The sequence below is a fragment of the Limulus polyphemus genome, unplaced genomic scaffold, assembly GCF_000517525.1.
Source record: "Limulus polyphemus unplaced genomic scaffold, Limulus_polyphemus-2.1.2 Scaffold2546, whole genome shotgun sequence".
Taxonomy (NCBI): Eukaryota; Metazoa; Arthropoda; class Merostomata; order Xiphosura; family Limulidae; genus Limulus; species Limulus polyphemus.
In genome coordinates, this window is record NW_013668156.1 from 19,861 (window position 1) to 33,516 (window position 13,656).

The 13,656-nt window shown below is 32.6% G+C and overlaps 1 protein-coding gene across 1 annotated transcript; it reads right to left on the reverse strand.

Annotated features, from left to right (window-relative positions):
• Window positions 1-533: 533 nt before the first annotated feature.
• On the reverse strand, window positions 534-11,640 carry LOC106467253 (probable citrate synthase 2, mitochondrial). The gene is made up of 6 exons (XM_022395388.1): window positions 11,456-11,640; window positions 10,675-10,874; window positions 9,056-9,185; window positions 8,182-8,283; window positions 6,754-6,963; window positions 534-4,824 (listed from the first exon to the last, which is right to left on the reverse strand). The coding sequence occupies exons 1-6, from the start codon at window positions 11,582-11,584 to the stop codon at window positions 4,660-4,662; spliced, it is 936 nt and encodes a 311-aa protein (XP_022251096.1). The 5' UTR covers window positions 11,585-11,640; the 3' UTR covers window positions 534-4,659.
• Between the last annotated feature and the right edge of the window lie 2,016 nt (window positions 11,641-13,656).

Below are 13,656 nucleotides of genomic sequence, written 5' to 3' on the forward strand. Positions count from 1 at the left end.
CGTTTCGTATGTTTTGGAGATAATCGCGTAAAGCTACAAAATGGATCTCGGCAATAATTTAAAACTAATACGATTAAAGGAAAGACAGTCTAGTCAGTAACACCTGTCGCCAACTTTTTGGCTACTCAGCTAGAATAGTCGGATTTGACCTTCACGCTTACAGGGCACCAAGGCCCAAAGTGTGAAGGGTAAAAAATATTCATTAAAAAATCAAATCAAATTTAATAGTGTTTATAGAAGTTTTATTTATTTTTATCAAATGATACAATACGAATTTATTATATATAAAAGCTGAAAAATAATGTGTGATCAATATGTCTAGATTTTTCAGGGGGGCCGGGCCCTCTTGTCTATCCTCTCTGTGTGTAAGTACAGAATTCAAACCACGTTTTACCAGTGAAAGGTACTGAGAAATTGAAGAATACAAGCTACTAACAAGCAGAAACACGTTTTTCTCAAAGCATGAGCACATATTCTGTCATGTGTATTGACTTGTGTATTTCTTAAGGCCAATGACACAAACTTACAAAACATATGTAAAAACCTACTGCCACATTAAATGGGCATAATTTTATTTAATCAAAAATAAAGTCTACAATCCAGATAAATGCGTCAAAATAAGAACATTCACACATAATGGCTTTACTGGATAACAAATGCTACATCCAGGGTTTCTTGGTATATAGGCACACAAGATTGTGTAAACTTTTTTTCTATATAAATATATAAAACCACAATTATTGTTATTGAAAGACATGTCATTTCAAACCTAATGAGGTAAGAAGGGAACTGCTAACAAAACTTACACAGCTGACTTAACTTGGGACAACACAACATTTATACATGTAACAAAAAGAACAGGAAACACTTTAAATGATTATCTAAACCTCAATGGATCATAAGATGAAGAGAGTTTAAAAATGATGTTTTGAATTATATTTTACTTCTTAGAAAACTACATGAAACCTTATGGTATAATCATACGGACTATTATTCTCGACGTTATTATGCGTATTATTATTATTTTCACAATGTTTCGACCAGTAAATTCTCCGGTTGTCATCAGGTGTTATATCAGGTTTTTTTGGGGTTTTTTTGTATGCATCGCAACCAGAAAGCTTTTTGTGAAATTAACAGGATTCGAACCCCTGAACTTGTGATCCTGAATACGGGCACTTGAACCACTTGAAAATAGAAAAAAGAAGGAAGAAAAGATCTGATATAAAACATGACAACAGACAGAGAATTCATTGGTCGAAACATTGTGAAAATAGTAATACACAGAATAAACACGAGAATAATAGTCCAAATAATTATACCATTAGTAAGACTAACACCTCGTCTCAATCATTTCGCAAAACTACATGAAAACTGTTTGGAGAAAACAACGAGAACACTTTTTACTACACTTAAGTATCAGTTATTTCTTTCAAGTTAAACTATTGAATTTAATAAATACACACACACAAAAAAAAAAGGGAGGTGAAGGAGTAGCAATAAATATATAAATTAAAATAAAATAAAGTTCTCATGAGTTAGGTGCTAAAATTAATGACTAAATATAAAGTTCAGTTAGAGAAAGTAAAAAACAGAATAAAACAAACCTTACGAAAATATAGACAACAGTCAATAATACAGGTCTAAATAAATAAAAACTTTTATCAGAGTGCATTATTCTAAAAGTGTATTATTCAGATGATATTGATGAGAGATGTTTTTCAACATGTTTATAAACACCTTCAAGGGAAGTACATATTATCTACGCTATACGTTATTATCCGTAACCTTCTATACATCTACTTCTTTTGTAGACATTTTCATAATGAAACTGTAACAGTTTTTCCAACTGCTTTTCTTACTTTATCATAAATTGAAAATTGTTTGCCTGTCCGAGAGAAAAACAATACAGATTCTGTGGACAAATGAGATGTTTGATCCCTACAATTATCTGCAAATATAACTAGTTTAGAGTGATACGGGCACTGAGACAATTTATGTATAACAGATACTATATTTTATGCATTGCATGAATAGAAAGCTGATAAAAGATCAGCCAAGAAAATAGAAAAATTATGGGCACGTATGCCAGCCAGACCTCTTAAATATCAGTTAGTGCTACAGAAAAAGAACTGATGTGATAGTAGGCCAATAATAAACGGATCAGACTAAAAATGTGTTGAAATGTCTAACATAAAATAAATTAAACATTATCACAGAGCTGTAATGAGGGGTGGATTCTAACCTTCGAAGGTTTGGAACACAGTACCAAACACCAGTTTGAACTTTTGATAATATTAATTTGATTAATTTACTGATGATGCCACCATAACCACTAGTTTATATTTGATTTTAAACTTCCATTTTACACTTAAACCACATAAATGAAATAAAACATTAATGATGTTTTATATCTTAAATAAAAAATGTACATTGCTTAGATATAAATATTTTATACTAAGTGTGATGTCCTTATAGCACAGTAAGCTTGCACTGCAAGAGTACCCTCTTGTGGCCAATTAAAAAAACTACAGCTAACTTAAGCAAAACAAATCTTTACTTAACACTCACCATTCCAAGCAGGCTAACAATCGTAGACCTTTTAACATAAAACTGTTGATTAATTAAACATACCTAACAAACATAATAATAATAAATAAACAGCCAAATGGAGCAAACTATAAATAACAGTTCGATTAGAAAATAAACATGGAGCTTCAACAATAAATGAATGTTATCAGTCACATTTTATTTTGTTAACAACACTGTCGATTAATTACACATATCTAATAAACAAGATAATAATAAATAAACAGCAAAACAAGGCTGAATAACATTAGCGGTTCAACGAGAAAATACTTGCATACTATCAACTATAAGAAAGTTACAAACAAGAGTGTGTGTGTGTGTGTGTGTTATTATCAGTCACATTTTTTGTTGATTAATTAAATATATGCCTCAAATTTCAGCCAAACGTATAAATAATAATGAAAATAATTATTTAAAAAACAGGAAAACTTTGGTAAAAAAGTAAATACGGACCTCAGACTATAACAAAAAGTTAAACGAGAGACAGTACAGCTGTGAAAAGCATTCGCTGTTTGAAATGACATTTCTCTTATGTCTTGTACACTATGCACTTAGTACTTTTTAATGAAGCAATGCAGCCACTAAATGTACCCCCTCCTGTGTTTCACAATAATGGCCTGCTCTAATGCACAGAAGGGCAGCTAGGTATAATGTCTGCATAAGTAACAGATATTATACAAATCCAAAGATCGAATTTTCCATGTGAGGGACATTTAACGTGTGATAACTGTTCAAATATTGTTAAACATTTTCTGGTAACAAAGGAGAAAAAAAATCTGACACTGCTTGAATGGCACCTGATGAACATTCAAATGTTTAGAACTATCTTCAAATTCCTAGCTAACAAACAAATCTTCCAACACTGCCCTACATCGTAATGTAACATAACCTTCAGTTGTCCTTACTGGCCAATGTGCAGTAGGTGTACATTATTGTTTTTTGGTATCTAAACCTGATTATGAAAAATATGATGAACTGATACAACCTTTTAGTTTTTTTAAAACCTTAGCAAAAACTTCTCACCTCCAAATTTTTTTTATGTTTGCAGCAATATTTGGATAATTGTTGGATACCTTTTAAATTCCATAAAATATGGATTTATTTCATCCGAACATTAAGACCACAGTGAACACAGAATCTTGCAACCAACTGATGAAGCTTAATGAGCTTACTTACTTCTATCAAAGCTGAGATTCTAATTAATGATTTTTTTCTACAAATATTCTCACTAAAAATCTCACAGGAATTCATCTTAAAGACTAACAAAAATCTGGGAAACTTCCCTAGTATCGTTTATTAATTAAATCAAGAAGCAACTAATCATTAATTTAAAACTTATTACAAGCGAAGAGTCAGATGTTTCATTTATCACATGATACATACTTTAAACATATGGAAATGATTAACTTACACACTAAGTAATTTCTTGTGGTAAATGTGTTTCATTTATCACATGATACATACTTTAAACATATGGAAATGATTAACTTACACACTAAGTAATTTCTTGTGGTAAATGTTTTTCATTTATCACATGATACATACTTTAAACATATGGAAATGATTAACTTACACACTAAGTAATTTCTTGTGGTAAATGTTTTTTTTGAACAAACATGCAAATCTCTAAAACATTTTTAGATAAGTAATTATCTCTAATTCTTCATCCCACATTTTTGTTCTAGAGAAAAAAAAAAGTTGGTCATATAAATTTAAAATCACATAGCCAAACTCACCATTTGTCACCTGAAACCCTGGATATTTTGCTTTAAAGCAATTTAGTACAAACTATTTTCAATCTGTACTACCTTTTTTCTAAAAAAATAATCTTTTATCAAAGAAGTTGTTTACTACAGAGTAAATGTAACTAGTCTTCTGATTGGTTAACACGAGGTAAAAACATAACTTCTATTTTACTCCAACTACCAAGTCTGTTTACTCATACAAGTACCCAAAACTACAACTCAGAATACAAGTACCACAATTTCTATTCTGAGGTTGCTGACTGTAAATATATATTAAGAAATCTAACCAGTCTTTAAAGGTATCTCATCTTTTACTACAAAGAGAGGATTAAACAGCACCAACAAGCTTCATTAAACCTTCTGTTGTCATGGACTTGGGTCGTTCAATTGGAAGGCCAAGGGCACGGTCCCAGACCATTGAGGCAGTAGTTCCCAAGGCCCGAGACACGCCAAACAAAACAGTGTAGAACTGCATTTCCGTCATTCCAAAATACTAAAAAAAGAAAAGAAATTATGTAAGGTAATAAAGCAAGCAATATATATTGGACTTGGAAGTGTGGTATATTAAAGTAAACTCCTTGTCAAAAATTGGACTTGGAAGTGTGGTATATTAAAGTAAATTTCTTGTCAAAAATTGGACTTGGAAGTGTGGTATATTAAAGTAAATTTCTTGTCAAAAATTGGGCTTGGAAGTGTGGTATAATAAAGTAAACTCCTTGTCAAAAATTGGACTTGGAAGTGTGGTAAATAAAGTAAACTCCTTGTCAAAAATTGGACTTGGAAGTGTGGTATATTAATTTCCTTGTCAAAAATTGGACTTGGAAGTGTGGTATATTAATTTCCTTGTCAAAAATTGGACTTGGAAGTGTGGTATATTAAACTCCTTATCAAAAATTGGACTTGGAAGTGTGGTATATTAAAGTAAACTCCTTGTCAAAAATTGGACTTGGAAGTGTGGTATATTAAAGTAAACTTCTTGTCAAAAATTGGACTTGGAAGTGTGGTATATTAAAGTAAATTTCTTGTCAAAAATTGGACTTGGAAGTGTGGTATATTAAAGTAAACTCCTTGTCAAAAATTGGACTTGGAAGTGTGGTATATTAAAGTAAACTCCTTACCAAAATGTGGTTCTAGTCACAAAGGTCAAGTAGTAATTATTATTCTTAGCAGTGAGAAACAAGTTGAGGCTATAGAGAAGTTATCATTCACAGCCAATAAAAAACGTCAGTGCAAACAGTGTGCCTGCACAGAGTATAAATCTTTAGGGGTGCAAGTTTGTAACATTGAAGGGATTAAATTTGTTTAAAGAGGTATGCAGAATTTATCTCGCACACACAGCACCATCAACAATCCCGATGGTAAAATATAGTTACAGTCTTAGATGTTAAGATAATAGAGCTTAGTATTAGCTATAATTCTAAAAGTATCACATTAGAAAGTGTGGCTAGCTGTGTATTAAAAATAATAACAAGTGTAAGAACTTTCAAGCATTGTATTATCTACATTATGTACTTAGCTTATCTGTGTCTCGGCTCCTTTCGGGTGGTTCTCTAGCTGCCTAGAATGCAAGTCCAAATCAAATGATGCATGCCTTATGTCATAAAGGTTTATAAATACAAAAAGTATGAAATTTGCCACCATGTTATTTTACTAAGCTTGCTTTAAATAATATATTTTAGACTCTTCCCTTCTATAAAAAACAGTAGTTTGTGTGAGAGGGAGGGTGAGAGCCTTTCAGTGTTCTTTGAGTCTATTTAAGGAAATAGTAATTGGTTAAACTTAGTATATTCCACTCATACAGTTAACTTTTTATTGGGTGTTTAGGCCCACTTCTTTTGTATTCCTGCCTCCATCCAGAATTTTACATTTTCCCTAAGATTTTTTATATTACCGCTACTGTGTTTGAAATGAATAACTTTAGAGTGCTTGTTTTGTGAAAAAAACTTCATTCAAAATACATTAACACACATTCAACTGTCTTTTAATCGTGTATTGGGTTTATATACTTGTGGTTTTGAAGCATGCTTATGTCACATGTTTTGATACAAAATATGGACTTGTTACATTCATATTTTACATTTCTGTTTTGTTTTTCAAACGTTTAAATAGTCTGGAAACATTTCACAATCAAGTGCTGTGATATAAAACAAGAGGGAATCCTCAAGAGCTGTGAAACTTCAAATTCTTTTAGGCAGGATTAGATTAAATTAATCTACGAGACCTTGGGCGTGGTCGAATACATCAATTGAAAAGGGTTAACTTCCTCAGTCCAAAACTATAACTAGACTTCAAATAAGTCAAGAGATGATAGAGCTATGACCTGAAAGTTTGTACTTGAAGAAGATAAGAAAAAACAACAACTCAGAGCCGTTCAATGAGCCACTATACTGAGACTAAAAAGTATAGAAAATAAAAAACATACTTGTAACAGAACTCCACTATGAGCATCAACATTCGGCCACGGGTTCTTCACTTTTCCCAGTTCAAGCAGGATCTGAGGGACAATTTTGTACAGCTGAGAAACGAGCTTGAACAATGGGTCTTCAGGAAGGTGTTTCAGTGCAAAGTCTCGTTGAACAATGTAACGTGGGTCAGTCCTCCTCAGAACAGCATGTCCATAACCTGGCACAACCTGGGTAGAACACGTGACACAAATTAAATACACCACCAGAGTTGTTCTGAGCCAAAACGTAGATTCTCATAAAACCTATTTTTGATTAGGAGTTCAAAGCTAAACAATACAGAATCAAAATAGTGAGTATTAAAACAATATATCTATCACATTTCTAAATTGTGATGTAAATTGACCTCCACTGTTTTAACTGTGATGTACATTGACCTCCACTGTTTTAACTGTGATGTAAATTGACCTCCACTGTTTTAACTGTGATGTAAATTGACCTCCACTGTTTTAACTGTGATGTAAATTGACCTCCACTGTTTTAATTATGAATCTATTTACCCATGGTAACTTCTTGACCTCTAAAACAAAAATTACTACATAAATTATGATGGATTACCTTAGGCCTAACTGATTCCCATTATACGAACACTTTCCTATTTCATGGTATTGTTAACTTGGAAATCACTACTTGCATGTGTTATTGTATTCTGTAACAACAAAGTGTTATTTTAAATTATTTTGAAGGCAGTGACAGATGGGAGGGGGTGAAACATTCAGCATTACCTTTAATATTATGTAATTGTGTGCATTTCATTTAGCCAAATATGCATAGGGTCGGTCCATCGGACCAACTGTATACTGTTATAATTTGAAACTGACTGCGTGTATCTACACAAAATGTGGCAAGCTTTTAGTAAAACGTACAAGTCTGTTGTACACAAGAAATTGGGTTATATTACAAAAGTATTTGTATTCAAAATATGTCTGAATTGACAATGCCAGTTAGATTAATATTCTGACAAGTTGGAATGCAAGAAAATGTTTATGTAAAAAAGAAAACATTTTTATCAATATTACATTAACATAGCCTCTAGAACCTCTGAAATGCATACCTACAGTTTTTTTCAGTATCCCTGTGCAATGTATCTAGTATTTAGTCTCCTCTACCATGAACTGTCACTAAATCAACATGTAGGGTATAAAATTAACAGATGATAATTCTTACATCAAATACATAATTCCATACTGAATGGCACTCTGTAAAAGGTAGGGGTCCGCACACTTTGTTTACCCCCCCCCCCCCACACACACACTTATAAATATAGGGTTAAATGTTATAGTTTTCATATTCTGTTGCAAAATATTTAAAACAAATTTCTAAAGATTTAATTATTTTCTGTGTAATTACCTTCTATATGATCAAGTCTACTGAGGTTACAGACATACCTGGCCAGATTTTAATGTTTTCCAAACAAACTCTTTAACTAGTTCTTCACTTGCATCTGGTCCCAAATCTTTTTGCAGTTTCGTGAGCCAAACCAATACTTCCTGAAAATGTTTAAATAATTCTCACTCTAATTGTGTATTTTATCTACTCGGTTATTCAAAAAGTCACACTTCATATGGGAGTAAATGAAACGTGAACATCACAAGTGTTCTGCGTATTCCCAGGGACTTCTAAGAACAGGTGGACAATGCATAGAACGTTTGTGACGATTAAAGTTCACTATTTAATGAAACATGAACATCACAAGTGTTCTGCGTATTCCCAGGGACTTCTAAGAACAGGTGGACAATGCATAGAACGTTTGTGGTGATAAAGTTCACTATTTAATGAAACATGAACATCACAAGTGTTCTGCGTATTCCCAGGGACTTCTAGGAACAGGTAGACAATGCGTAGAACGTTTGTGATGATAAAGTTCACTATTTTCCATGGAATTCCAGAGGAGCGACTTGAATAACCTTGTATTATAATTAACTGTTCTACATCATTATGAAAAAATTATTTTGATCTTTACGTGATTCTTTCATGTAACAGAACCTACTTTTTGTTGCGTATATTTGATTAGAGTTTATTAAATCAATAAAAAAATAAACACATTCAGCTGAATAAACAGGATAAAACAACCATTATAAGATTTTAACTTTAGAGTACTCCTGATACATAAAGAAGTGCATATAATGAAAATTATATCTGTATCATTTAACTGGAATGTTTTTTTCTTTAACTCTGATGAACATCATGTAAAACACAAATGACTTTACAAACTGTACAGAATTGTTTTTTTCTTTCAAAACAAGTTAATTCTAAACAAACCTGATTTGCTAGTCCATGGAGAGGCCCGGCAAGGCCATTCATACCACCTGCAAATGCTAAGTAGGGGTCAGAAAGGGCACTTCCAATCAGATGAACAGTGTGAGCACTGACATTACCTCCTTCGTGATCACTGTACGAGATATAAAAACATTGTATTAGCACAAAGCCACACAACTGACTATCTTCGCTCTAACCATCACGGGGAGATAAAAATAAAACTTAACACAGAAAAACCACAAATATAAAAGTGGAAAAATAAATCCAGTATGTATTTTATACTAAAACTATGAACTATTTTAATGTATTTAGTAGGTGAACAAACATCAAAACTATGTAACTGGAGATTAGACATATTTATAAGGTACATCTCCATTATTAGTTGTTTTTCTTTCGAGTATGTACGTTTTATCTGGATGTTCACTTTAGGGAAGTAAACTGTTAATACTCAATGAGAATCAAATATAAAATTTTCAATAAAAATAATAATAATTGTTTTCATATCTTCATACGTTTCATTTAAAAACAAACAAAAAAGAGTTTACTTTACATATACAAATAAATAAAAAGAAGGTTCTTAACATCATGAAAATCTAGGGGGGGAAAAGTCTGGCTAACATTTTAAAGGTTCTTTAAGCAATGGTAACTTAAAAATTGTAAGACAAATGGAATTTTGGAAATAATTTTTAGTTTTATATTACGTGTACATACATTTACATAAAAATGAAAAAAACGACAGTATTAAAAGGTTAAAAATTTCAAGTTTCTTGTGTAAATGTGATTAAAGTGATCAATGTTTTTTCAGTACACAATTAAAGACTTTATAATCTAAGACTGATCAATGGCCTTAAAACAGACACTGCATGTTTCGACTTTGAATCACGTCGTGTCTGTTTTAAGGTTGTTGATCGGTCTTAAAATAAAAAGTTTTTGATTGTGTATTGAAAAACGTTGATCATCTGAGTACTTTAATTTACAGCATATTAATACTAATAACATTAATAGGCATAAGCTTATTTTAACAGAAAATTAACGGAGATTTCAAAAGGTTTATATAACTAAAAACATACTTGTTTATGAACGTAAAAGAAATTCTATGTAAACAAATTCAATGGGCTACAGGTATCTTGTTTGTTTTGAATTTTGCGCAAAGCTACACGAGGGCTATCTGCGCTAGCCGTCCATAATTTAGCAGTGTAAGACTAGAGGGAAGGCAGCTAGTCATCACCACCCACCGCCAACTCTTGGGCTACTCTTTTACCAACGAATAGTGGGATTGATCGTCACATTATAACGCCCCCACGGCTGAAAGGGCGGGCATGTTTGGTATGACGGGGATTCGAACCCGCGACCCTCAGAGTGCGAGTCGAGCGCCCTAACCACCTGGCCATGCCGGGCCCTACAGGTATCTATGTTTCGTCCTCCTCTGCTGTGCTTAGAATATAACCTATTGTTTATAACATCTTTAAGAATGTATATCTCTTCATACTTATATTATTTCAATAAGCAAGTCTTCAAAAAGACGTTGCACAAATCTTTAAGGTATACAAATTGCAATTCAAAGAAATCAACAATTAGTTAGTATGAAACAAAAAACAAGATTGTAAAAATGAGACAATTACCTATGGATAGTAAGGTACAATCTCATTAATTCTGTCAACGTTGGATTATCGTAGCCAAGCATCGATGTAAAATTTGCCGACCAGTCTTTCTCCTTATCTATGGCACCAATACTGCTTCCGTCTCTATACAAGTTACGATAGATTGTGGCAGCAATCGGTGGTAACTTTGCAATTAAATTCATAGAATCTTCAAACATGTACTACGGGATATACAGAAAACCAAACTGTTGAAACATTACGAGACTCGTACATACAGAACGAACAATGTACTGATTACAATCAGAACTAAATAATTGTTAATTCTCAAATAAAATAGGCCAAATAAACTCATCTATTTTAAAAATACGGGCCAATAAAAAAGTCGTGCATCACCATGTTATTTTTAAGTACGGTTTTACTGTAATTTTTCTTAATCATGTTTGTGTTTTACTAACTCTCTTTTTTGTAGTTACAATAATTGTCATTAACCTTGCAAGAACATGTGAAAGTGATCCTGTTATGACATTGTGTTGTAATGTCAATGATAAACATTTCATGCAGCTGTATGAACATGACTTCGAAAATTATGACTGTGCATGACTTTTGCATCAGAATATACTATAATTAAACCAAAATCATAATTTCAATAACTTAAAAATATCTACAACAATTCAATGGACTGACATCACCAAAACTTTTCAGCTTTTAAGTTACAACAAATAAGTAAATGTTAGCATTTTCCTTGATTTAATGAGGTCCAAACATTGTCTGATTCATTCCTTTACTTATTGCAAAAACATACCTCCCAGTAACTTGCTTTGGAAACACCTTTAGAGTAGGCCTCGGCAAACTTGCTTTCCGTGTTACATGCTGTAATAGCTGCACTGAACTGGGACATTGGATGAAGATGTAATGGAAAGTTGTTCAGCATTGTTACAACATGTGAGGGTAAGTCAGCTCTCTCCGCCCATGCTTTGGACACTGATTTCACCTAAGTTTATAATAATAATAAAAGATGAATCAAGGTCCCAGAACACTGGACTTAATTTCTGCTGATTTGAGATCCAACACCTTTTTTTGTTGTTTTTTTAAATCCAAAGCATAAATACTATAATCAATTTTAAGACTCCCTTGGTTGCATTGCAAACCGGTATTTCAATAACATAATGAACTACATTACTCCAAACTAACCCCATCAAAAATAATATATACAACCCCCCCTCCTCCCACAAAATTAACCACTGCAAGTACTCCTTAATATTAATAATACAACGAAACAAAGATATATGAAGAATCTATCTTTTGTAATATTCCATTAGTATATATTTCTCCAACTAAAGATATTAATACAACAGGCACTTGACAAATGAGAAAGAATAATATGGGTAAGATGCAGAATGGTGAAGACAAAATCTTTATGTCTGAGCAAACATTACAAAACTTACAGATATGCATTTTATTTCTCACATCATATATACAAAAAGTACACTTTACTACAGAAAAATAAAAACACAATTTTCTTTTGTTTGCTCTTCTAATAATTACCATATTAACTTGAGTTTGCTTCCAGTTTCTATTAGATAACGGGAGATCCGGTTCCGACACACCCGAATACAACGGGAGATCCGGTTCCGACACACCCGAATACAACGGGAGATCCGGTTCCGACACACCCGAATACAACGGGAGATCAGGTTCTGATACACCCGAATATAACGGGAGATCAGGTTCTGATACACCCGAATATAACGGGAGATCAGGTTAGGGACAAGGTAACAGGCTAGAAACAAGGTCTTCTAAGCAAATTACCAGAAACAGACTTAGTAACACTATCATTTACCAGAACCTGGAAGAAATATAAAACCAATTATGCCTTAAATCAAGACAGACATTAAAGAATTTGTTCAGAAAAGTTTAAACAACAAGAATTTTACACCAACAAGTTTACTTACCTCTAAACTCAAACAAGACAACAGGTACAAAACTGAAAAGTAACTGGAAATTAACCAGAAATGTAAGCTTAAACCACAGAATTCATTCGTCAGAAGTAAAAATCAATAAACCAAGTATCAATTAAAACCATGTCTAGAGAAAAAGCTGCATCTGGAATCATATTCTACAAAATCTTGAAATAAAAAAAAAACACAAGACATTCCATTGACCAACTCATTGTCAACACAGTTGGAGCTTTACCACATAGTCATTCAACATGGTGCTAGAAATATTTTGATATGAAAGACAAATTTTAAAAATCACCTAATTATGAGTTTAACCAATTCAGGGGTTTGTATTTTTTTGAAGGAGTTTATCTTCATTTTGAACTCTTAATATTCTTGGCTCAAAATTAGCAGTGGGTAAGAGCACAAACCAGTGGGTTTTAGTATTTAACCAATGACCATCAAGGGATTGTGGGAATTTTTCTTCCAGTTGATAATCAAAGCAGGATTGTGAATATTCAGAGTAGTTGTAAAAAAAAAAAAAAAAATGGCCAAAATTACATTCAAAAAATTTGATGACGCGGAACCCACTTTGAGACTACTAATGCTAGGAGATGGCTTGAATGGGTAATGAAGAAAAACTTTAATACAGGTTCAACATAACAGCAAATGTACATCGTTTCGACAATGATGATGACAAAACCTTGTCGAAAAGGTGTACATTTGCTGTTATGTTAAACTTGTATTAAAGTTTTTCTTCATTACCCATTCAAGCCGTCTCCTGGCATTACATTCAAAAAAGTTGGCTGCAAGTGAAACAACCATTGGGAAAATAAAAACACACACTAAGATAATCGATTGATAAACCTGTTCTGTTATCTTGCTGGTCTTGAATGTCACGCATCTTTCACCGAGATTCCTCAAGTTTAAAGTAAAAACAACATGTTTAAGTGGCCTATTAGATCTGGTCTTGAACATTACACATCTTTCACCGAGATTCCTCAAGTTTAAAGTAAAAACAACATGTTTAAGTGGCCTATTAGATCTGGTCTTGAACATTACACAT

Excerpts from the sequence above, each read along its gene's own strand:
- LOC106467253 (XM_022395388.1), bottom strand. The coding sequence starts at position 11,584 with ATGCTGAACAACTTTCCATTACATCTTCATCCAATGTCCCAGTTCAGT. Across the intron at positions 8,284-9,055 it reads TCCATGGACTAGCAAATCAG|GAAGTATTGGTTTGGCTCAC; the intron begins GTTTGTTTAGAA and ends AAACATTTTCAG. Across the intron at positions 6,964-8,181 it reads AAACATTAAAATCTGGCCAG|GTTGTGCCAGGTTATGGACA; the intron begins GTATGTCTGTAA and ends TGTTCTACCCAG.